Raw genomic sequence first — 25296 nt, 5'->3', positions numbered from 1 at the left:
CCAGTCTGAAATCTACTACAGCTGACCCTTAAACAACACAGGTTTGAACTGTGTGGCTCCACTTACACATGGACTTTTTTTCAATATACACAGTACAGGACTGTAAACGTATTTTCTCTTCCTTGTGCCTTTCTTAATAACATTTTCTTTTCTCTAGGTAACATACAAAACATGTGTTAATTGACTGTTTATGTTATTGGCGAGGCTTCTGGATAACAATAGGCTTCTATTACTGGTTAAGATTTAGGGGAGTCAACAGTCACATGCAGATTTTGGAATGCATGGGGGTCAGAGATCCTAAACCCCCCACCCTACCCTGTGTTGCTCAAGGGTCAACTGTATTTTGCATAGAAATGCACCCAAATGAGGACATTTGGCCTCAGAATGAAAAATCAAATGGAATTCTTACTCGCTTGCTAAAAACTTCCTTTGTTCAGTGCCCAGAAGCCTTTTTCCAGGAAGTCCATGGGTTGAAATCAGGGTGAGATTACTAAACTTCAGGTGAGAGCTGAGGAGAGAGAAGAAAACACACAAAAAAGGAGGTAAAGCTCGACTTGGTGAGGGTTTATTATAATTCAATTTAACCTTACCTTATGTATCATCCAATTGCTGAACTTTTCTTTTCAGCAACTCTTTTTGCACAAACTTTCCAACAGAACTGACCATGTCAATGAGAGGAGGGAGATGGCTCTGGAGCCTCTAACTGCAGAAACATCCAGAAGCCACAACACCAGCATGGCAGACACCATTTCATTTTTTTTTTTAATTGCCTCTCAGGGGGCACCTGGGTTGAGCATCCAACTCCTGATTTTGGCTCAGGTCATGATCCCAGGATCGTGGGATGGAGCCCCACATCGACATTCCGGGGCCCGAAGCATGTTCATAGGCATCATCATAGGGATTAGTGTTAAAGATAGTTTGTGCTGGAAGTCGGGGGCAGGGTTTTATTATCCTCCTTTCATACAGACAAAAATCAAGCTTGGAAACAGGTAATTTGTTCACAGCTGAAGCTCATGGGCAGCAGAGCTGGAAGTGAGAGCCATCTCTCTTCTGACCCCTAGCAGTGCCCTCTGCACTCACCTCACTGCCCTCTAACCAAGTCCTGTGAGTGACATTAAGTAGGACACCCAGGAGCATAAGCAGAGGCTGCTGAAGAACGGATGTGCTTAAGACTCACTCCATGTTTTCCCTTAAGCATTAAAATACTCATGCTGCAAATTTGCCCTTCAGCTAAAGTCAGCAAAATTTTATGGGTGAGTTGATCTTTTCATAGGATGGTGAGAAAGATATTTTTCTCTAAAATCTCTTCTGAGTTTACACCTCCCCTTCAAGCAACCAAATGCCAAAAAAGAAACCTTCACCAAGTTCGAGGAAAACACCTGCCCTCCTTTCCCATGAGGAAACTGGAAATTTTCCAAATGTGGAAATGCTATCAATTTACTGACAATCTGTTAAGTACCACTACAAGCAGGAGACTTTCGGTAATGGCATGGGCCGGCAATGTAATAAATTCAACTGCACCTGACATTTAAAAACAGCTAAATATTATGAAAGGTTGTGCTCTAGGGTCTCGAAGGATGCATGTCATTTAAGAATGAATATTCTTATCTGATACAAAGAAAACCCAGCACATCTTCTCCTCTAATCATAAGAATAAAATTTTTGAATATGTTCAAATAACATAAAGGTCACAATTAACCCCAGCTACTTAGGGCTCCCAGTCTGCAAATGCACACTGATGACAGGTCTTTAATTTATTTACATTTAATGGAAAGTGCAAAATGCAGCTAATAATACATGTTGATGCTCACGTGAAGTTAGAATTTATTTTGGCTTTGGTGCCTATGTGATGGAAATGTGGTTTATGTTATACTAATAATAGTTATACATGGGCATTTTTATAGCTCTCTGTGAACAGGCGGCTTAGTAATTATCCAGCTATATCTTTTACTACAAAAACAATCCCTTTGGCACTGAATAATTTGAATGATCTAACAACATGGATCAAATGACTTCTAAATTGCCAAATTGCCACACTATAATATACTGAATTATGCAATTGTGCAATTAAAGACTTCTCCAAAAGCTGTTGAGTGGGGGGCATTTTCTGGATTTTTATCTGTAAGGGCACCAAACTTTCTACTCCTTTTCTTTAGCCTTAGCCAAATTCCTTATGCACTCTTCACGGTGGCTACTCTGGTCCTTTATCCAATCTTCAAGGTCACTAATTTAACCTTTCTTGTTCTCCCTCCCATCCCCTTTCTCTCAAGTTAGTACATCTCTCATACCATAAAGAAAACAAAGACAAGCCACCAGGCCTCCCCCCGCCTCCCCGTTTCCCTTATAACCTCCAGAAACGTCTATAAGAGCGTTCTTCCATTCCCTCTAATTCAAAAGACAGGTTCTCTCCATTAACCCTGTCTTCTCTTCATGTTCCTCTATATTTCCTATTTTTTTAAGTAGGCTTCACACCCAGTATGGAGCCCAATGCAGGGCTTAAACTCATGACCCAGTGATCAAGACCTGAGCTGAGATCAAGAGTTGGACACCTAACCAACTGAGTCACCCAGGGCACCCTCTCCCTATTTCTATGCCAGCAAATTGTCCTTACAACACTACTTATAAACCTGGAAGTAACCAGTTTATTTGCTGATAGGGTGGAGCCATATAGTCAACAGGGGCCATGGCCTTGCTTATCTGCTACTCTAAGGGGGCTTCCATTCTCAATGTCTCCTCAGGCTCAAGGTGGCTCCTGGAGCTCCAGCCATCATATCCCATATCCACATTACAGGCAGAAGGAAGGAGGAATGGGTGGAAAAGGCTGTCCATTAAGAAAAGACTAAAATCCCATGTGACTTTTCTGCTTACATTGCCAGAACTCAGGGACACAGCCACATGTAGCAGAAAGGGAGCCTGGAAAATATGGTTTTTCAAAGAGAAATACAGTGTTTTTTTTGTTTTGTTTTTTTTTAAAGAACCATATTGCCCAATGTTCTGTTACCAAGGACAAAGTGCAGAATAAATACTGGGAAACAACTAGAAATCTCTACTCATACTGACTCATGGAGGAAGGCTAGGTGGGCTTGGAGGAGGAAATAGGTGGCTGACACCATGTGGTTCAAATGAGAAAAGGCAGATGTATGTGTAGGGTTCTGGGAACTGAAAGGGGAAGGGGGAGTCATCCAGGAGCTAGCAATGGTCGGATGCCATTACTGATGTGAATGGAAGAAATGGTGACAGCTGGGGCCAGGAAGGAGGCCCTACCCAAAAGCTGCAGCCATAGAACATGCTGTCTGGGGCAACATTATCTTCAGGTTCTCTCTTATTATTGCTTTTTTTACCAGCTCCTCCTCCTTTGCCCATCTCCCTGCTCACAAGCTTCCCAGTTTTCGTGCCTATCTCCCTGGGTGATGTTATCTACCACCATGACTTCATCTTACGTATTTGCATGAAAGCTTCCTTCTGAGCTCAAAACCCAATTTCCAAGGGCCTATCAGTCCTAATGTGGCTGCTTCACAAGTATCCCCAAATCAGTATGTAGTCCCATTCCATTGCTCCTTTATTTCAGTCAAAGGCATGATCAACTAACCACCTCTCAAGTTAGGAATCTGAGAGCCAACTTCAGACTCCCACCCTCTTTCTCACTTTCCACAACTGGTCACCACGTCCAGCCTCTTTTAAAGTTTATTTATTTATTTTGAGGGAGAGAGATAGCAAATGGGGAAGGGGCAGAGAGAGAGAGACAGAGAGAGACAGAGAGAGAGAGAGAGACAGAGAGAGAGAGAGAGAGAGAGAGAGAGAGAGAGAGAGAGAATCCCAAGCAGGCTCCACGTCACCAGCACAAAGCTCAATCCCATGAACCTCGAGATCATGACCTGAACTGAAGTCAGACACTTAACCAACTGAGCCACCCAGGGGACCCGAAAACCTCTTTTTAAATTAAATCCAATCTCAATAGTTCCTAGTTTTAATTTTCCATGTTTGCTCACCACTTTGATAGTAGCAGAGCAGAGTGGCTAAGACTATGGGCTCAAGAGTCAGATAGCCTCAGTTGGATGCCAGCCTCTAGCATACTAGGTTTCTGACCTTGGGCGAGTGACAAGTTATTTAACCTCTCTGTGCTTCAGTGTCCTAGTCTGTAAAATGGGAATAATAGAACCTAATGCCTTATAGGGGTGCTGTGGGATTAAATGACGGTATCTGTAAAAATGTTTAGAATATTGCCTGCTACATAAAACATTTTAAATGAATAACTATTTAATTAAAGTGATTTAAGATATTAAGTCCAAATTCATGAGCACGGTATATAAGGCCTTTGTATTGGGGACTAAACTAACCTCATTAAACTTCTTGCTATTCAGTGAAGGTTCCCTCTTTCATGCCTTTCTATGAATGTGTCCACTTTTTCCTCCAACCTTGTGTTTTTTTAATTTAATTTTTTAATCTGATTCAGAAACATCCAAACATTTCTTAATTTATAACTAAGAATATTGGTCCAAAATCATAAAGTTTATAATGTGCAGTTGTTAGATTTTAGCTCTTCTGAGGGTGACATATGGAGATCAAATGTTTAAGACTTTTAATCTGATGACCAGTGAATATTTTAGAAGTTCCTACAAACAGAACAGTGAGTCACAGGGTACATCTTGGATTTGGGCATACAGTAGACAAAATGGCAGAACAGCAGGACCACAGAGACAACACCGTTCTCAGATCTAGTGGTGTTGGCTTACTGTATATAAACAATACTAACATCACTGTGAGTCCTCTGCTCCAAAATCAAAGGTCACTGTGTCGTGAAAAAAAAAAAAAAGTTCAAGTGAAGTGCTCAAGCCAATGAAACATTAAACAAGCGCACCTGCATTTTCGCAGCGGATAATTCCAGTGGGGATTTCATGTTGCTGTGGATACAAGGGGAGGAACAGCTCAGAGATACGTGTAAAGCAGGGAGGGATTAGAGTATCCAGGGAAATAAGCAAAAGGTATTGCGTTTCATTCCATGCTTCAGGGGGACAGCTACAAAATTAGGTCTAAACATCCTTATCCTTCAAATAAAGGGGTCACATTGCCAATTTACTGTGAGCATGATAAAAGAAACATAAAACTTTTCATGTTGCTTACCCTTCTGGGCAGTATAAACCTGTCAGCCTGCCAAGTGAATGCTTATTACTTTTATTTTTAATTTTTTCCTGGCTGGGTTTTTTCTTTTTTTTGTGTGGGTTTTTTTTTTGGCATAGCAAGGGCAACCAAAGCCAGTGATTTAATTAACTGCTTTCATTAATGCTTTTATTTGAATAGATAATGTAGAGAGAGAAAATAATTATCCCACATCAATCTAAATGTTACAATTTACTAAAATCTCTGCTTTCTGAATTGTTCAGAACAATGACAAAAATGTTTACCAAATTACAGTAAATCCTAGCTCAAGACAGCTATTTAACTTAACTGCTTATTTAAATAGTCAAAAAATAACTCCGATCTGATTCAGTCTTAATGCTATCACATAATGTCACAAAATTAATGGTGACATGCTATAGATGGAACCTAAAAGTTGGGAACTCCCAATACCAAAAGAAAAATGGAGGGCAAAACAAGTCAAAATATTTATAAGGTGTTTAAGAGAATTTACCAGGTTCTCCCTGAAAAATTGTTAACTTTCTTCAGCAATATTATTTTGTTTAGCTCACAAAGAGATTTGTTTGACAATGTCCTTGGCCACTTCCTGTTTGTTGTCTTAGTAAATATAGCCCAACAGCTGCATCCATGGCCTCCTGGCTGTCAGTAGTGGCACACTCGGACCTCCAGGGGGAGACCAAAGAAAGAAGGACCTGAAGAGGGTGGGGTCAAGGATTCTGAGCACTTCTAAAAGTGGCGGAGTGTTCATGGGGCAAAGAAGAAGTTCAAATCTCTCTCCCTGACCTTTTTTCTCTCTTCTCTTCGGTGCCATATTGCATGGCTCTCCTATTCATGGGAGCCCCAGTAGGAACCAGGGTGGGGCCTGGAAAAAGGGGCCAAGAAGCAAATCTCAAACCTGCCTGAATCCAGGCTTATGTCCTGGGACAAGGATCTAGAATCAACACTGAACCCAACAATGTCTGTTTGCTGGTGCTTTGTGAATTCTTCAGGGACCCTTCAGGGAGGGGGTGGTGGCCAGGGTAAGGGACTGGGGGCGGGGGGAGGGGGAGGGGAAGGAAGGTATGGGGATTCAGGAACTCAGATGAAAAGCTTGTGTATCTCTGCATAAAAATAACACATAAATCCTAACTGAAAAAATGAAAATGAATGTAATGTTTGAAATGGTCACTTAACGAATAAGAATAAAATTTGGAAGTCTGGCAAAACAAACTAAGATGAAATTGGATTTTGCTTTATAATTTACGGGAAATGATTATGTACATATGAGTAAAAATGTTACACATTTGTACTCTGATCATATTTTTATATACATGGAGCATATATAAGATGTAGATACTAAGACAGCAGTTATGAAAGACCAGCTGGAAAGCCTCGGCACACAAGAGATGGCAAAATGTAAGACACCAATCAATCAGTTCCTTAAGACTAGAACAGAGCACTGTGGGGATCCAAAAGTGATGAGGTCACTTGTGGAGGTGTGGGGTGGGGATAAGGACAGGTTTGCTGCTTGGGGCAAATGCTCGTGGTTACAAGGCTTTATAGACACCAGATGGTCAGGTTTCCTCATGTATGGCATTTATATATTCTTGAACCTTTATTCTTAATGGTGATAGTTTAAGCATGAAGTATATGAGATGCTTTCTACTAGGTCCAATTTAGTGTGTAAATACTATGATATGGGGTAATGACTTCAGCTATGTCATGTTTAATGATAAGTTAATAATTATGCCTAGTAAGTAAGCCCTGAAGTAATGATATGACATAGAAGTTATATATGATTTGTTGAGAATTAGAAAATGTGGTTTGGAAAACAAGCTCATAAAAACAGGTTAATTACAATGAGCAATTATAGGGGGAAATAAGTTTGCTTACAGATAAGAGCTGCCAATTTTGAGGAAATGTCTACATAAATGGTTACTATACCCAGGTGCATGTTAGAATTACTTGAGGATTCTTAAAAATACATATTCCTGGAATTGTAGCTTCAGGAATAGGGGCCTAGGAAACTCTTTTTATAACTATCACCTCCACCTCCACCCCCATCCCAGCCCCACCCCCACAAATAGCTCTGATGTAGAGTTGTTAAGTCTGGAATTTTCATAATCTGTTGCTTAGAGAAAAAGTTGCTCAACATTACGCTCATGTCTAGGACGCTGATCATAACATGTTTCTCCATCGTTAGTTCTTAAAATAAAAGGAAACTCAGGGCTTTTTTTTTTTTTTTTTTTAGCACAAGTGCCTTACTATGTTGGTAAGGATTGGAAAGATTCTGGTCGTCCTTTTGAGAGAAATTATCTTCAGAGAATTTCAGTTAGGGATTAACACGGTCTCCAGAAGCCATGTGCCCAGTAACTGGCCTTGCCTTGTCTGGGTTTCAACGGTGGCTCCAAGCGCTCCAATCCCCCAGAGGGTATGACTACCTGACACCTCTACAGAAGACACCTCTACCACGTCTCCAGGCTTCTCCAAACTGCCACCCAATATCAAACGGTGTACGAGAAGGGCCAGTTTGACACCTCCTTGTTCCCTCAAAGTGCTTGTAGTCACTTCTGTAATCGGTTGAAGGTATAGGGATGCAAGAAAGTGACTAGTGGATTCAGAGCTGAGTTGGGGTCAGGGAGCTGTGACTGAGTGTGTACGGTGTCCTTTGTCTTTTGGGAAGTGAGGCTGCACATGAGAAAGGTGCGGACAGCAGGATGGGGACAGTTGGCATTGACCTAGTGCCACTAAAGTCCGAGTCACTCCTGGAGGGCTTGTTTAAACAAAAATCCCTAGACCCCATTCTCCAGGTTTCTGATACAGTAGGTCTTGGGTGGGACCTGAGAATTTGTATTTCTATAACAGGTTCCCAAATGATGTCCATGTTGGTGTTCCATTTTGAGAACCACTGTTCTAGGCACAGAAAAGTGAGGGGCTCCCAGTGATTTTGGGTGCATAGGAAAGGTGGGTAGAGTTTAATATAAGTTTCAATGAAGGAAGTATATGATCCGTTAAATATTTGAGACACATAAGTAAAAAGTGAATTTTTTTGTTTTGGCCTTGTTTTTTGTTTTGTTTTGTTGTTTTGTTTTTAATGCAGTGGAATTCCTGGGTTTGGGGTGTGGGGTGCACTCAGAGCCCCCTCAAGACTTACATGATAAACTTGAGGTTAGTGGCAAAAGAGAGGACCCAAAATATGTCCAGATTAATGTTTGAAAAGCATCCAAGTATCATGAAAGGGCTTAAGAAACATCCATTGGCAACCCATTAGGTAGTGATGGTCAGTGGGAGCCAAAGATGTGGCCATTATGACCATGAGAGTCTTTGGTCCATAAGGGATTTCTATCCCTCAGCCTGGGTAGACAGCTAACAGGGCAGGGCATAACACCAGTTTTCTCTGCAGTCAAGCACTTTTGCAAAACAGAAACACCACAGAGCATTGGTCGGCTTGCTTGGTACTCCTGATGGTAAATCAGAGATGGTAGCCATTTTAACTGAATTTCTTTTTTTTTTTTTAATTTTTTTTAACATATTTATTTTTGAGACAGAGAGACAGAGCATGAACGGGGGAGGGTCAGAGAGAGAGGGAGACACAGAATCTGAAACAGGCTCCAGGCTCTGAGCTGTCAGCCCAGAGCCTGATGCGGGGCTTGAACTCACGGACCGCGAGATCATGACCTGAGCCAAAGTCGGACGCTTAACCGACTGAGCCACCCAGGCGCCCCTAACTGAATTTCAAGAGAACATCTTTGCCAGACCAGGACCTCTAGCAGGGAGCAGACACATATACTGGCAAGAAACACCTCTGATTCATCCTTAATCCTCAGGGGAGAGGGGCGCCTGGGTGGCACAGTCGGTTAAGTGTCCGACTTCAGCCAGGTCACGATATCACGGTCCGTGAGTTCGAGCCCCGCGTCAGGCTCTGGGCTGATGGCTCGGAGCCTGGAGCCTGTTTCCGATTCTGTGTCTCCCTCTCTCTCTGCCCCTCCCCCGTTCATGCTCTGTCTCTCTCTGTCCCAAAAAAAAAAAATAAATAAACGTTGAAAAAAAAAATAAAAAAAAAAATCCTCAGGGGAGAGAGTATCTTCCATATGAAGACCCTACCTCCCCAGGCTCTTCCCTCCTATTAGAGACAATGTGAGGCTCCCACAAGGAAACTGGATATGTAAATTTAATTAGTGGGGAGGTGCCAGTCTAATAAGCTTGGAGTGATAGGCTTTACCAGATACTTTGTGTGTTATCACCTGATTTAACCCTCGTGCCAGTGTAGGAGGAGAGATTCTGGGTTCTCTCCCCATTGTACAGGTGAAGAAACAGGTTCACAGACTTTGGATGATTTTCCTGGGCCCCATCAGTCATGGGAGAGCTCTCTAACTCAGTGGTTCCTGGATCCTGACCCCCAGGGGTGTGAAAACACAGATTCCCACACCTCCCCCTGCATTTCTGATTCAATCCTTATAGGGTGGCATCTGGGTATCTGCATCTCCAACAGATCCCTAAGCAATGCAGAAGTGCTGGTCCACAGACCACAGTTTGAAAACTACTGATCTAACCTTATCTCTGTCCCAAATTAGAAATAAAGTATTTGCCAACACATGCTTTTAAGGCCACCTTTTCTTCCAGCCAAGGTTTCTGGTGGAGTACACTGGATCCTCTTTAGAGCTACAAGAATGCCTGGGAAGAGAGGTGGCCTTGAAAACTTCTTGACACAGTCTTCTTATCTAGCCTTGCTTTTTCTCTGCCTTCATCTCTGCTCCTGTATTTCACCAAAGGACAACTGAATATTAATTAAGAACAAGACTAGGGGCACCTGGGTGGCTCAGTCGGTTAGGCTCAGGTCATGATCTCACTGTTGGTGGGTTCAAGCCCCACGTCAGGCTCTGTGCTGACAGCTCAGAGCCTGGAGCCTGTTTTGGATTCTGTGTCTCCCTCTCTGTCTGCCCCTCTCTGCTCACACTCTGTCTCTCTCTCTGTCTCCAAAATAAAGAAAAATTTACAAAAAAAAAAAGAAGAAGAAGAAGAAGAAAGAAAGAACTGACTAAAGAAATTGGGATGGTAGGGAGCCTACCTATATCAACTGCAAAAGGTTCTCCCACCCCACTGCTTTCCTGTTCCTGTCCGCCTGGGGACATCTTTTGACCATGGGAGCTGGAGGGACAGGCTGGAAGAACAGTTCAGGGTGACCATGTGACCAGAAGGACAGGAACTGGCGGGTAAATACCGCAGCTTCCTCACACAAAGAGGGGCCACTCTCCATTGTGTCCTTTGAAGGGTCCCAGTATAGGATTGAGTCTCAGTTGCCCACAGCAACCTGCTGACAAATGCTTTTTGGGGGTGTTGCTGACTTCCCTCCCTTTCCCACCTCACCACCCTGCTCTCTCAGGTGATTTCCTGGGATGGCCCCCAAATAAACTGCTTGCATCCACATTCTTTGTTTTCAGCTTTTGAAGGAATGTAACCGAAGGCAGGTGCCGACATCATTTGAAAATGAAACAATAGTAGAGGGTGGAGACGGAGTGAGTGAGTTTATTACTCAGTTGACACCTGTGGTTATGTTTTGTGTGATCATGAAGAATACATTCCCTAATTAACATCCTTAGCCTCAAAGAATCATGAAAAAGCCCCACAAAAAATAACAATAAGCTGATCCCAAAAAAGGCCTAATATTGCTCAAAGAGTCTTGCTTTTCTTTTGTTCAGAGTCTCTAAAATGGTGAAGGTAGGAGATAAGAAGAGTTATCCTGAAATGAACAGGAGTGGATAATTTCAATAAATGAAGATTTTTTTCATTTATAATTAATTACATTTAAATATTGGATTCACTTAGGAAACTCGATTGTGATTCACAACACCAGGGAGTCTGGTCATTATTTTCCAGTGGCAGAATGTCAGGTCTTTCTGCCTGGGAAGGCCAGACCCTCTGAGCTTGACACGTAGCTGTCCCTACTCCCCACCCCACTCCAGCCACAAGACAGGCCTCCGTATGGGCCCCTGACAGGTCCCATTGTGATGCCAACACAACAATACAGCAAGATGTGACCTGCCCAGTCTGCCTGCTCCCCAGGCACCTGGGAGGGCAGCGCTGCACGTGCCATGGGCCTGGCCGCCACGCTGCATTTGCCCTCGTATCAAAAGGACAATCAGGGAGAGCACATGTCCATCCGTTCATGGGGCCGAGACCAACAGTACAGAACAATGGCAGTCACCAACCTCTTCACTGGGGTTTAGCTCTGAGCTCAGCAAGTAAGCACTATTTAATTAGTCACCTAATTAGTGACAGGCCACACCGAAGGTTTCAGATGTCCTCAGACAAACGTAAAGATAAAAAAGTCTAATTAAGCTGCAAGCACTTTGCTGGCTGCTGCCAGATCCCACAGCTGTGCCGGATATGCAGCCCCATAACAGGAGACCTGGTCATCCGGGCACAACTGCGGCTCTGCAAACGTGACCTCCTCAGTTCAAGCTATTCTTGGTGGCCCCCACATACCCAACCTAATGAGGGATCCATGTTTAGGTAGAAAATCAGAGATTTTACCCCTTGATGAGATTCTTTGGGTTTGTCTTTGTTTGTTCGTTTTGTTTTTGTTGAGAAAACTCTTTGTGGTGGTAGAAGTGGAAGAGGTGGGCCTGGGCCCTCCCGCCCATCAGCGCTTTCTGTGAATCCAAGTGTGTGTTTCTCTAGGCGCACAAAGGGTTGTTGGGATACCACCCGGGGCTGCTTTCAGTCACTGTCATCCCAGGATGCCACTGCAGGCTCCTCAAGAGATTCTTTACCTCAGAATTTAATTAGGAAGGATTTTAAAACAATGGATTAAAAGGAGCTGCTCCATAATTAGGAGTAAATAATGTAACGCACTGAAGCAGGGAGACACAAGAGCTGAAACAGAATAAACCAGTAACTGCTTCAGCTCAGTGAGTTCATGCCCTAGAGATAGCGAAGAAACCGTTTTGTGTAATTTGTTTGGGGGGGGGGGTGCTATCTACTTGGGACACTGCCTGGGACAGGGCCTGGGGCTCTGCATTGCTAGCGAGCTCCCAGGTGATGGTGACGCTGCTGTTCCACCGGCCACACTATAAGAAGGACGTGAAATGTAAGATAAGTCCACAGACCTGGTTCCCACCCACCCTTTTGGGGGCATGGCATTTCTCCTTTTCTCTTTAAAAAATGATTTTGGAGTACTTCAGTGGAAAGCTTGAAGTATTCAAAGCATGACATTTTGGGGGTTCGGCAGAGAGGGACTTCATGCGTGAGGTGGCTGGTGAAAATACAACCTCTTAACATTTTGCAGGAAAGAGCCTCCTGCTCTCTGAAAAGAGCTTTCAGACTTCGTTGCAAAGCTCTCCTCCAGGAAATAGTGTTTCCCTGACAGGTGATAGATGCTCACCTTGAGGCCTGGCTGTGAACCAAGAAGATGAAGTTCCTTTTAGGCCTCAGTTAAGATTGGTGTTCCTTGGGTGACAGAACTTTGGGCTGGCAGGACCATGGGAGTCCCTGCCATGACCTTCTCAGCACAGTGAGGAAGACAGGCCATAGCACTGATTGGCAGCAGAAGGGGGCTGGCAGCAGAAGGGGGCTGACAGCTGAGGCCAGGTTCTTTCTGCTTTTCCCCATGATTGGGGTTTTAGACAAGTCTTATTAATACAAGTACTAAGAAGGATAATATATATGAAATACTTATACTGTCCAAGCCAAGAACATTCATTCTCAAAGAAGTGGGGCAGCCAAGTGAACATGACCTATCAATCATGAGAACCATAATTTAAAAATAGTTCAGGTCAATCATGTGAATGTCTTGGGATGCTGAAGAACCTAAATAATTCACCTCTACACCATAGGTAAGTAGGGGTTTCCTCATCTTTATGCCCTACACCAAGTAAGTTCCCCTGGCCCTGACTCGATGCCAGCTGTTGGTCTCCTACTCAGCTCCTGGTGATCACCATGGAAATCCGTGCCCTGCAGGGAAGGTTATCAGGAAAGGCCAGGATATGCATGTGGCTTGAGCCCACACTGGCCATAGGGTGGGATGTTGGGGCCCAAATACATTCCCTCCTGGGCTCCTCTTGAAGTTTCTTGGACACAGTATCCTGAGAAGATAAATGCATATGCCCTGGGGCACGGGGAACAAATTAGCTGAGGCTCACCCTGACCCTGAATTACCCTACATCCCCACCCTTCTCCATCAGCCAGTCAGGAGCCTCAGGAAGCCTGACAGAGTTTGCAGGAAGCTGTGAGAGCAAGGCTACCGCTCTTTAGCTCAGCCCTGGAAGACTGAATAGGGGTGGAAGGGTGGGAGCACCCCAAGGGTTACTGGTATGTGTCCCTAAGAAAACACTTGTCATACATGTCACTGGGAACCGGGGGCCCAGGAGACCTTGACCGGGTAAGGACATGAAGATGCAGGGGGACCCACAGGCCTGACAACCAGAGATAAGGTGTGTCTGTGCAGATGTAACTGGATGGGTAACAGCAAAGGACCAGATAGAATGCTTTACAAAAAAAAAAAAAAAATTGAAACATCATGTTCCCTATTCCCCCCTTGCATAGAGCCTTGTCCTACCGTATTAGTTGATGACTAAGGGCAAATCCCTTCAGCTCCCCCAGTAGCACCTTAGCACTTGAGGAAAGAAGGATGTAACAAGGGGTAAGAATTTGTACAAGGATTGCCTTTGGTGTCCTTTGAAGAGGACAAATGCTTTCTAATTTTTTTGCATGCACACAACACAAGGACAAAGAGTTGTCTGTTTAGATTCCAGATGACAGGATTATCAGGCTTTCTGGAAAAAGAGATTGCTGTACTGGGCCTCAGATGGGTTTTGCAGGAACTGAAGTGCCTCAGCTGAGTCTGATAGTGTGGTGCAGGAACTCAGGAGGGCAATTTTTCTAAATCTTGCCTCTAAAATCTGGATTCAATCCTCATTGGGGGCCAGTGTCTGGTGATCACTTCCATTTCATTTCGGGTCAAATCATTTACAACATCTAGTTCAAATGCAGTTAAGCTGGTAAGTAAAATATGCAGTAGGTTACTATGGTGATTGCTAATTTAAAATAATTAGGGAAAATAATGAGAAAACTATTTCCTCTGTGAAGGATTCAAGATCCGTAAACTGATACCAGTCTATTTTTAGTATACGTAATCTGTAATGATGACAGAGAACTGTGAGTACTTTAAAATGCTTTAAAAAGGTCTGTCTGATTGAGGAATTTAATCAACCAAGTACTTATATCCAAATTTATTCTTGTCTTTATTAAATCTAAGTTGATTCCACAAAAAGAAAATGATATGTATATATCTTAATGTAATCATTTAAAATAAGACCATGACTAAGTATGTAGCTGAATGAAGATTTCAGACCTGTTTCTGGTAACTTCTTGACTATTTCACAAGTCCACACTGATAAATCACTCAGAAATGGTCACATATGACTTGCTGCTCAGAGTCTTAGATGAAGAGACCCCTCAGAATGAGGAGAGCCCTCAAACTGTAGTGTGACACATACGGGAAAATGGATGCTCCTGGGTGCTTCTCATTATTTCTTTCTTGCAATGAAAGATTGCTATAGACTGACCACAATATTTAAAGCATGTGAGCTCTGTTGCTAATTTCAATAATGACATGTGACTTATTTCTGATTAACTAGGGGTATGATCCAGATAACTGAACAAATTGGCTGGAAAGTGAAAAAAATCTTTATCTGGTTAATGTGATGTCAAATGAGCAAAGTAACCATTTGGGATTAGCTTGTCTCCTTATCAACTAAGTGCAAACACCTGGTAGGGGTCATTTCCTCCACCCCTTTCCTTGTCTAACCCTTAACCCTCACCCATCTTCTTTGTACCAGTACTTTTGCTGGCTTCTGGAGGAGTGCTAGTGGGGAGCTTTTTCCCATCTTCTGCTTATCTTTTAGCACCTACAGTTTTGAACAGGAGCTAAAATTTCTCATGTGATCCTGAGCAAGAGATTTAGAAAAAACTGGACTCTTGATTCAGGAGTCTGTGGTTCTCCAAAGCCAAGCTCTTTTAAGACACCTGGGTGGCTCAGTCGGTTAAGCATCAGACTTTGGCTTAGGTCATGATCTCACCATTTGTGAGTTCAAACCCTGCATCAGTCTCTGTGCTCGGAGTCTGGAGTCTGCTTCAGATTCTGTGTCTCCTTCTCTCTCTGCCCCTCCCCCACTTGTACTCTGTCTCCCTCTCTCTCAAAAATAAATAAACATTACATTTTTTTAAAAGACATCTATGAGAGTTTTAAAAAAAAAATAAATGAGCAGGGATGCCTGGGTGGCTCAGTCACTTAAGCATCCAACTCTTGATTTCAGCTCAGGTCATGATCTCACAGTTTGAGTTCGAGCTCTGTGTCGAGCTCCTCACAGCGTAGAGCCTGGGATTCTGTCTCTCCCTCTTTCTGCCTCTCCCTTGCTCTTTCTCTCTCTCTTTCTCTCTCTCTCTCTCTCTCTCTCTCTCTCAAAAAATAAATAAACTTTAAAAAAATAAAAAAAAATAAATGAGGAAACCAAGTCTGAGAGAAAATGAGGTAACACATCTAGGGTTCCGCATCATGTGCTGGTGATGCCAGACCATGAACCCAAGTTCTTGGACAATAACCCAGGGCTCTTCCTGTCAATGAGGGGCTGAAATTCAGTGAGCAGATGGAGAGCTAGTCAGGGGAAGCTGAGAATTCTCGGGAATCACCTATCAGTAAAATGTGCTCTTAAAGGAAACCCATTTAGTGCTGTGAGGATTAAAAAAAAACAGCACTGAAGGGATGTGAAGGCCTCAGTCTTCCCTGGGGGGTTTTACTCTGTTCCCTGGCACCTAAAATGCAGGGTATGGAAGAAAGGCCCTGGCTTGTCTGCCATTTCAGAAAGCCTATTTGTGATGTGCAGTGTCAAAACTGGTTCCCAAATCTGCCTGATCATATGGAGCACTTGCTAAAATGTAGATCCCCAGAGCCCTCCCTGGGAGTTCCTGATTCTGTGTTCTGTGTTCCTGTCTGGTGCTGAGTCTGGGAGTCTAACAAATGCTCTAGGTGATTCTTATGATTCAACCAATGAGGGAAACACTAGTATAGACTAGCATTGGCAAAATTCTAGAAAGGGTCAGAGTGTACGTATTTTGAGCATTGCAGGTTAAACAGTCCCTGTCACGGTCTCTCAAATCTGCCACTGTATCAAGAAAACAGAGACAACATATAAATAAATGTGACTGTGTTCCAATAAAGTTTTATTTACAAAAGCAAGTAGAAAGCCACATTTGACCCAGGAGCTATAGTTTGCCAACCCTCAGTCTAGAATATTTCACTGCTTCATCAATCCACCTAGGCAAGGTATATGGGGTGGCAAAAAAACTTCACGTCTTTTCTTTCAAAACAACCTTTCAGGTATAGAAGAGAAGAGCCTATTTAAAAACAAACAAATAAAGTAAAACAACTCACCAAAATACCAGCGTCTCTAGGAAGGAAATTCCAACACTGGATGCACCAACCACAACAATCTTGGCATTGACAGTTATTTTCGGTTCCAATGTTAGTTTTCTATTTGTATGGTTCAAGGCGTAACCCAACTAGAATAAAAGATACAAAGAAAAAGAGAGACTTAAAGAAGATATAGCTGAGTCTGTGCTCCCAGATTGGCAATTATGTAGAAGAGTTATTTAACCAGGACACTACCGGCAAATCAGACTAAATGCCCATGCACAGCCATAGTGAAATTTATGGAAAATAATTTTTAAGATATTAACATGAGTTTGGGAAAATACCTAATACCTAGTCTGCCTCACATAAAAATGCTTGGTTTACATAATTTTTTTCTTATTGCTGATGGATGTTTCTTACAAAACTGAGGCCCTTTATGATTAGAAACAATGAGGTAAATAATCCCACAAGAAGATAGACAAGTTGCTCGTTAAGAATCCATAGTTTTATGAAAGGTCTCAACCTTTCCTTCTGTCCAAGATCACCCTGAAAACTTGAACAACAATGAGATTACAATTGTTGGGTAATTTAAGGCAAATATTAATTCTTTCCATTCTGCGTCCCTCACACCACTTAGCACAGTGCCTTGCACACATGTGTTCAGTAATTTGTAGAATGACAAACCTTAGTTGAATGACAAAAACATGTTGGATGATTAAGAGTTATTCAAACTTTCAGATGCTCTGAGGTCAAGGAGAACTCTTAGAAGCAGAGAAGGTAACTGGCGATCATTTAATTTTAAAAAAAAAAATTTTTTTTAATGTTTATTTATTTTTGAGACAGAGAGAGACAGAGCATGAACGGGGGAGGGGCAGAGAGAGAGTGAGACACAGAATCAGAAGCAGGCTCCAGGCTCTGAGCCATCAGCCCAGAGTCCGACACGGGGCTCGAACTCACGGACCACGAGATCATGACCTGAGCTGAAGTCAGACGCTTAACCGACTGAGCCACCCAGGCGCCCCTACTGGTCATCATTTTAATGCCCATGTTTGGAAAACTTTCTTGAGTTGATTTATTTGATTCACTTTCCTGCAAAGGCTTCAGTGGAAGCAGTAAATGTATGAAGGAAAGATTTACAAAGAGATAAAAAGAGTAGGGTATTCTTGAAAGGATGTTCTATTGTGTCGATAGTCCTTAGTTCTATTTTTTTTTAAGTTTGTTTATTTTGAGAGAAAGGGAGAGAAAGAGCATGTGGGGGAGGGGCACAGAGAGGGAGAGAGAGAGCGAGAGAGAAACCTGAGCAGGCTTTGCATTGTCAGTGAACCCATGAACCATGAAATCATGACCTGAGCCAAAAACAAGAGTCGGATGGGCTCCCCCCACCGACTACTCCCACCTTTTTTCAGTTTGACCTTAGTTCTATTTTTAATTCATTAATTCAACATACATTTTTATTTGATGTCTGGAAGAATTACAACTGACTTCTCATCAGTTACAATGGAGTCCATAAGGCAGTGGAATGACAGCCACACCAATGCACCCCACTCAGTTAAATTCTCATCACATCAGCATTAACTCATCCTACAGTTCAGAGATATTCAAATTCAAATAGACCAAATCTATTTTGAATTTTCTTAAAATCGTGAGTTACTAAGAGTTTGGAAATCCAGTAGGCTAATGGTAAAGTCCTATGTAAAGCTTGGCTCCCACTGACCTTCCAGTGCCTGAGGTAGCTTGGATGTGGCCACATGCTTTGCCATCCACGAAGGAACATGTGAAATTTAGAGGATAGAACCCTTATCTCTAGCTCTAGCTAGCCTAGCAATATGGAGGCAGAATAGGTCTTGACCCAAATAATGTAATATAATGTAATGTTTGGATATTTTACACTCTCCATAATTAATGCTGCTGGTGCCTTTCAGCATGCTCCCACCTTTAATGAAGCACACCATGAATTCTGGAAGAGATTGAGCTTGCTCCCATCTTTAAGAGGGGACTCCAGTTGACATAAACCAAGTCACATAACTATACCCTCCTTGCTCAATAATTGGCCCAGAATAGACACATGACCTATGTTGGCCTAATCAGACTGAATCCCAGGACTTTTATATGGTGGTTGAAAAAGAGAAACCTCTTGCCTTCTAGATAGTATTGGAGTATAGATGTGAAGCCTGAAATGGTATAGTCATCATGACACCAAGCAGGAAACAATCTTGGTTGAAGCCCCAACAGAATCACAGAGACATGGAACAGAAATTCCTTTCAGGGTTCTTGGGTAGCTCAGCCAGTTGAGCCTCCAACTTTGGCTTAGGTCATGATCTCACAGCTTGTGAGTTTGAGCCCCACATTGGGTTCTGTGGGGCTTGCTTTGGATTCTGTGTCTCCCTGTCTCTCTGCCCCTCCCCCACTTGCGCGCTCTCTCTCTCTCTCTCTCTCTCTCTCTCTCTCTTTCAAAAATAAATAAACATTAAAAGAAAAAGAGGGGCACCTGGGTGGCTTGGTTGAGTGACCAACTTTGGCTCAGGTCATGATCTCATGGTCCGTGGGTTCAAGCCCTGCATCCAGCTCTGTGCTGATAGCTCAGAGCCTGGAGCCTGCTTCAGATTCTGTGTGTCCCTTTCTCTCTGCCCCTCCCTCATTCATGCTCTCTCTCTCCCCCCCCTCTCAAAATAAATAAACATTAAAAATTAAAAAAAAAAAGAAACTCCTTTCACACTCTGTCTGAAACCCACACTGCCTTTGGAATCTTCAATTATATGAGCAATAAATATCAGTCAGCTATTACCACAGTAGTGCTACATAACAAACTACCACAAAAGGCATTGGCTTAAAACAGCTGTTGTTTTTCCTCACTCATGCATCTCTGGGTTACAGTACATCTGAAGGCTGGATTCAGCTGGGTTTGGCTCCAACTTGCAGATTCCAGATTGGCCTCACATCTCCCTGTCTTTATTTTGATGAGAGATAGCTGGCGAATGTTCTTCTGGCAATGGTAGAAGTGCATAAAGTAAGACTAAGCAATACCTCTTCAGCCTGGCCAAAGCAAGTCATGTGGCTGAGCCCACTACCCATGAGATGGGGAAGGAGATTCACCTGTAGTGGGAGGAACCTCAAAGGGCAGAGCTCAGGGAGAGAGGAATAGCTGGGGAGAAGGATGCAGTCTACCACATTTCCTCAGTTGTTTAGGACAGCTTGTTTCTTCTATATGCAACTGAAAGTTCCCTAACCTGACACATTTTCCAAATGACAATAATGAATGTATCGTTTGGGTGAAAAAATGTCTGTTCTCCAAATAAATGTCACGCTAATCTGGCCTAGAAGAATTTCCCAAGAGGGGTCAATGAAGAATTTTTTGAGAAAAGCAGTTAATTCCAGTATATGTGGGTGCCACCATGAACTGTGTTTTGATTGATTTATTTCCAAGACAGGTAGGGTGGCAGCTGATTCACACTCCAGCCAGCCTTGGGTCTGGTGGTTTACCGCAAGGAAGACTGGGAGCATAGAAGTTGGTATTGATGAGAGAGTATGGGGCAAGCTGAGGGCAAAGTACAGGCTAACAGCAACCCCTCCCCCAGGGGGGATATGTACGCTATTCCTTGGACACTCCTGACTGCCCAAGAACAGGGGGGAAGGAAAGAAAGCAAGTGGCTGACTGATAGAGATCACAGTCATGCAGGACAGGAATCTCCTTCAGTTTACAGATAACTTAGTAAACTGGAAGAAAAAGGCAATCTTATCCATAGCCTAATCTCCAGAAACCAACCTATAGACTCTGTTTCCTAATATCACCTTCATCAAGATGTAAGGGGGTTTAAGTGCTTGCCATGGAGATGTGGGAAACAAAGGCAAATGAAAAATTAAATTCCCTTACTGCCTACAGCCCCTTGACAAGTCCTTGAAACAGGCAGAGTGACCTCCCTGTAGGAGCTCAGCTGCCTTGATGATGATATTTTGCTAGGGGCAAAAGAGCTGAACATTATGCCTGACCCCCCAGGATCCTGTGTCTCCTTAAACACATAAAAATTACTTTGCAAGCCTCATTTATCTTTAACCTCCAAGTATATGTTGGCAGTTCTAATTCCAAGCATATGGCACCTGACGTACATCTGAAGGGTCTCATGACTGAGGTTTTACTAGACAGTAATAAAAGATGTTTGCCTAACAACAGCTAGCCCCTCAAGGTCCTGGAAACCTTGCTTCCAAAATTCCTTAGAGACTTACACTGTCCCTAACCCCTCCCAACCTGAAGGTATATAATCAGTCAGTCTTCACAACCCCAGTTCGGCTCTTTCTGCCCACGGGTCCTGTCCCTGTGCTTTAATAAAATCATCTTTTTGCACCAAAGATGTCTTCAAGAATTCTTTCTTGGCTGTCAGCTCCAAACTCCACTATCACCCCAAAACCCCCTCAGTATGATGGCATTTAATCACAGGTCCAATTAACAGACTTAAAATGCCAGCATCTTGACAGAGGTCAGAACTCCAAGATTCCTTCCACAGGGGTATGTTCAGACATTCCCCTCTGCTATCTGGAAGTGCACATTAACACTGAAGCATAGGCAGTAATGAAATTCCCTGGCAAAGAATTATAACACATTTATGAAATAGCTCCTGTATCAATGATACAAAGGCGGCTGGGGAACAGAACAGAATGGTTTTTGTTTCCCACACAATAGCTTTAACACCAACAGCTGCCAGGCCTCAGAAATCACCTTTCTAACTGCTGAATACATAAAGTGGCCTCAGGGGTGTCAAGAGTTAGCCATCAGTACCAATGATGGTAGGTGTCTCAGGAAAGTGATCAGGCATCACAATGATTTTCAGTAAGCCAGTTTTGTGTCCAGGCTTTAATTAAAAACATATTCATCGTCAGGTATGGTGAAGTGACCTGAAAAAACCACATTTTTCTTTTGTTAGGGTAGATGGTTTTTAAATACCTTGAAAAAAATTCTTCCCAGCCTGGAAATGTCTTTCAGTGATGACCGCAAATTAAGATGGCTTCTGCTGCTTTATAAAGGGTTTATTTTTCCCATAAGCAGGAGTACCAGTCAGTTTTTGAAGGAAACCAGAATATTTCCTCCCTTTAGATTCCTTCAAGCCACAGGTTTCCATAGCAAAAAAACCAAAAACGAAAACAAAAATAAAAACAAAACAAAACAAACCATACCATCAGGTATGGAAGATCCTCTAAGTCAAGCCAGATTTTCCTTTCTTTGTCTGAAGATCCACTGAAAATGCCCAACACACTGGAGACCTAATTTTTTATTCTTGCTTTTTAATTTTCTTAATAGTGAAATAAAAATAAAGCTTTATCTACTGGCTTATATTTTATAGACAGAAATTAAATGTGCCTTGTGATAGTAAGTCATTTCAAAGATAAAACAGAGGAAATTCTGTAAGCTATTTAACTACATACCACACTGGTGACGACAATATGGGTGAGAAATTAGGTTCTTACCTCCATGTCTTGTGAAGACACTTATAATTCTTTTTCTAATGCTACTAGGTTAGCATTTTTAGACAAATGGATTATTTTATTTTATCTTTTATTTATTTTTATTTTTAGAGACAGAGAGAGTGCAAGTGTGCATGTGCAAGTGGGGGAAGGACAGAGGGAGAGAGAGAATCTTTTTTTACAAAAATGTTTATTTTTGAAAGAGAGAAAGAGAGCACTAGAGGGAGAGGGGCAGAGAATCTTAAGCAGGCTCTGCGCTGTCAGCACAGAGCCCCATGAGGGTCTCGAATTTACAACCCGTGAGATCATGACCTGAGCTGAAATCAAGAGTCCGACACTCAACTGACTGAACCACTCAGGCAGCTGGAAAGAGAGAATCTCAAGCAGGCTCCATGCTCAGCACGGAGCCGGAAGTAGGGCTTGATCCCATGACCCTGGGAACAAGACCTCAGCCAAAATCAGGAGTCAGACACTTAACCAACTGAGCCACCCAAGCACCTCTAGGGATAATTTTAAATGTAGAGATCAACATGTATCCCAGCCTGAAGGAATACAACACCTATTATGGTATATACACAGACCTTCTAAGGCTAAAAGAAATGTTCCTTGAAATTGACCGTGAGTCCCATAATGAGTTTAAAATACAGACTTTCCGTTCAGTCCCAGACAGGAGAGGAAAGAATATTATGGGATTTTCCTGGTAGAAAATTCTAGAGCTGAGCTTGAGGTGGGGAGGGAAATGACAACAAAGATCATGTCAAGGGGGACAGGAGTTGAGATGAGAAAATAGGGAACAGAAATGGGCACAAGTTTAAGTTGTGACCTATTTGTCTGTAATTTCCTGTGAGCTTCCGAAGCGCAAGACTTGTCCATGAATGAGCCGTCAGAGGAGGTTTTGGTTGCTCTTATTAATTTAGTTGGTTTTTTTGCTGCCCTCCACTGAGACAGTTTGCTTCCTGAAGTCAGGAACTACATTTTTGTTTTTTGAGGCATTTGTTTTCTTTGGGTTCTGATTTGCTCACTTTATCTAAATGATTCCTGCCATACATTTTTAGAGATTCAATAAATGGTAAAAGATATATTAACTTTTGGTATAAAATAATATACCATATACCAATATACCATAAAGATAATGGTAAAGACACATTAACTTTTTCATGAGCCCTTCTTAAAGAGTACTGACATGATTTCCACTGATTGAAATTATTTTAGTTGGCTCTTTGCCAGTTGCTTAAATGAGCAAACAAATGATTTAGATATAATCAGAACTACTTGGGATTCAATCTGATCTTTTTACTAAAAATGATGTTGATGTACACAGTCAGTTGAATTTGTGCCCTGATTCACATACAGTTACCAAGAGACCTTAAATTCATAGTTTGGAGTTTCATGCATAGTTGTTAACTATTTTGTGTTAAAATTAAAACTAAAATTTCTGTTAACTATTTTGTGTAAAATTGCTCAAAATGCAATTTTATCTGATAGACTTTAGTTCTGTGTTTCCACATCTGGTTTGGTTTCTCTTATGCACTTACTTAGAATGAGTTAGAATGACTGCAAAAGCATTATTAAAACTCAATTTCAGTAATAGATCCCAAATCGGAAGTTACTAAAATTACAAATAGGCCAATAAACTAGGAAGCAGTCAAAATAAATATAAATGATGCTACATAATAAATGCAAGGTTCATACTAAAATGGAATATGATAATGTCTATGGTGAATTTTTTTCTAATGATACCATTTCATTCGGAGGTTATGTTCAACTTCCAGGATCATTAGACATGGCACCATTAGCCCGGTGGCAAGGTTTGGGCTTGTTTTCTTAATTCTGCTACTGGTTGAAATTCTGAGCCTCTTTTCCTTAAATATCAGTTTCCTCAGGTGTAAAATGGAAGTAAATTACACAAACCTCTGCCTTCCTCAGCAGGCAAACATGGGAACTATTCATTAAACAACATCTACAAATACTTTGAGCTTTTCAGGCAAAGATGTTACACAAGGTAAAATTGCACATCCTCTCTCCCATCTGCAATATGAAAGGCAAATCTTCGAAAAACACATTTTAAAAGGGCAAAACAATGAGCTCAATTTTCAGCTCCACACCCATGTATATATATTTTTCTCACAGAAAGCTTCCAAAGACTTCAAAGGGAGCTCTGTCCATGCAAGGAAATGGAAGATGGGGAGATCCAAAGCCATTAGGAATAGAATTTCTGAAATTCTTAATAGGCCTCCTTTTCCTTCATAAATGTAATTTTTTCTTATGCTTCTGTATTCCCTTTTTTTCTCTTTTTGAGGCTCTTTGTTTCCCAATATGATCAAAATAAATGACAGATTGATATCAGTGTCAGTTTCAAATTTCAAAGTTCACAAGTTACCCTCTTTGGGGCAAAGTATTGCCATTATTTACCAAATAAAGAAAGGGTAGAGAGGAACAGATATGTAAAAGAGAACTAATAAGTGAGAAATCACTTCCACAGATACAAACTACAATTTTGGAAAGCCTTTCAGCTAAAATCATTAGAAGTTTTCAAGAATCTGATATGAACACCAATGCCAATGTCCTGACAGAGTAAGAAAAAACTGTGAAGAAGATGCTATGATTTTGAGCCTTGCTTTATGAAGGATTCTCTTAACTTTCCCAACACTTTTTGTAGCCCAACCACTTCAGAAAAATGTGAACTGCCTATGGTATCTGCTGAGAGCAATGATAACCCAAGGACACTTTCTCACTTGCATTCTTTTTTTTTTTTTTTTTTTTTTAAGTAGGCTCCATGAACAGCATGGAGCCCAACATGGAGCTTGAACTCACAACGGTGAGACCAAGATCTGAGCTGAGATCAAAAGTCAGACCCTTAACTGACTAAGCCACCAAGGCACCCCTCTGGGTTGCATTCTTTTTTTTTTTTTTTTTAATGTTTATGTATTTATTTTGGGAGAGAGAGAAGGTGGGGGGGAGGCGGAAAGAGAAGGAGAGTGAGAATCCCAAGCAGGCTCTGCACTGTCAGCACAGAGCCCGACATGGGGCTCAATCCCACAAACTGTGAGACCTCAGCTGAAACCAAGAGTTGGACGCCTAACCCACTGAGCCACCCAGGCTCCCCTGGCTTGCATTCTTAGCATGATAAAGAGCATACCCCAAATCATGCTACATGGGCAGAGTGGGCTGTGGTTAGTGAATCATCTACTCCAGGTACACTCTAGGCCCTCATGAAATATGTTGGAGGCAAATGAAGCCCTCTGCAAAGTTATTAGTAATACTACCCATGAAGAATTGTTGTTTAAATAATTATATATCTTTAATTTCTTTACATT

The 25296-nt window shown here is 42.1% G+C and overlaps 1 protein-coding gene across 6 annotated transcripts in view; it reads right to left on the bottom strand.

Annotated features, from left to right (window-relative positions):
• Positions 1-25296, bottom strand: part of CFAP61 (cilia and flagella associated protein 61) — a 289083-nt gene that overhangs the window by 98065 nt on the left and 165722 nt on the right. For 5 of the 6 annotated variants that reach the window (XM_047854160.1, XM_047854162.1, XM_047854166.1 and 2 more), the window contains 2 exons: positions 16547-16674; positions 410-508 (listed from right to left, as the gene is read on the bottom strand). In XM_047854160.1, coding sequence (XP_047710116.1) covers positions 410-508; positions 16547-16674 — 227 coding nt within the window. The remainder of the gene's footprint in view (positions 1-409; positions 509-16546; positions 16675-25296) is intronic. The other variant, XM_047854163.1, reaches the window with a different exon arrangement.

Source organism: Prionailurus viverrinus, chromosome A3 (genome assembly GCF_022837055.1).
Source record: "Prionailurus viverrinus isolate Anna chromosome A3, UM_Priviv_1.0, whole genome shotgun sequence".
Taxonomy (NCBI): Eukaryota; Metazoa; Chordata; class Mammalia; order Carnivora; family Felidae; genus Prionailurus; species Prionailurus viverrinus.
The sequence above is the reverse complement of the archived record's forward strand: the minus strand, read 5'-3'. Positions and strand labels throughout refer to the sequence as shown.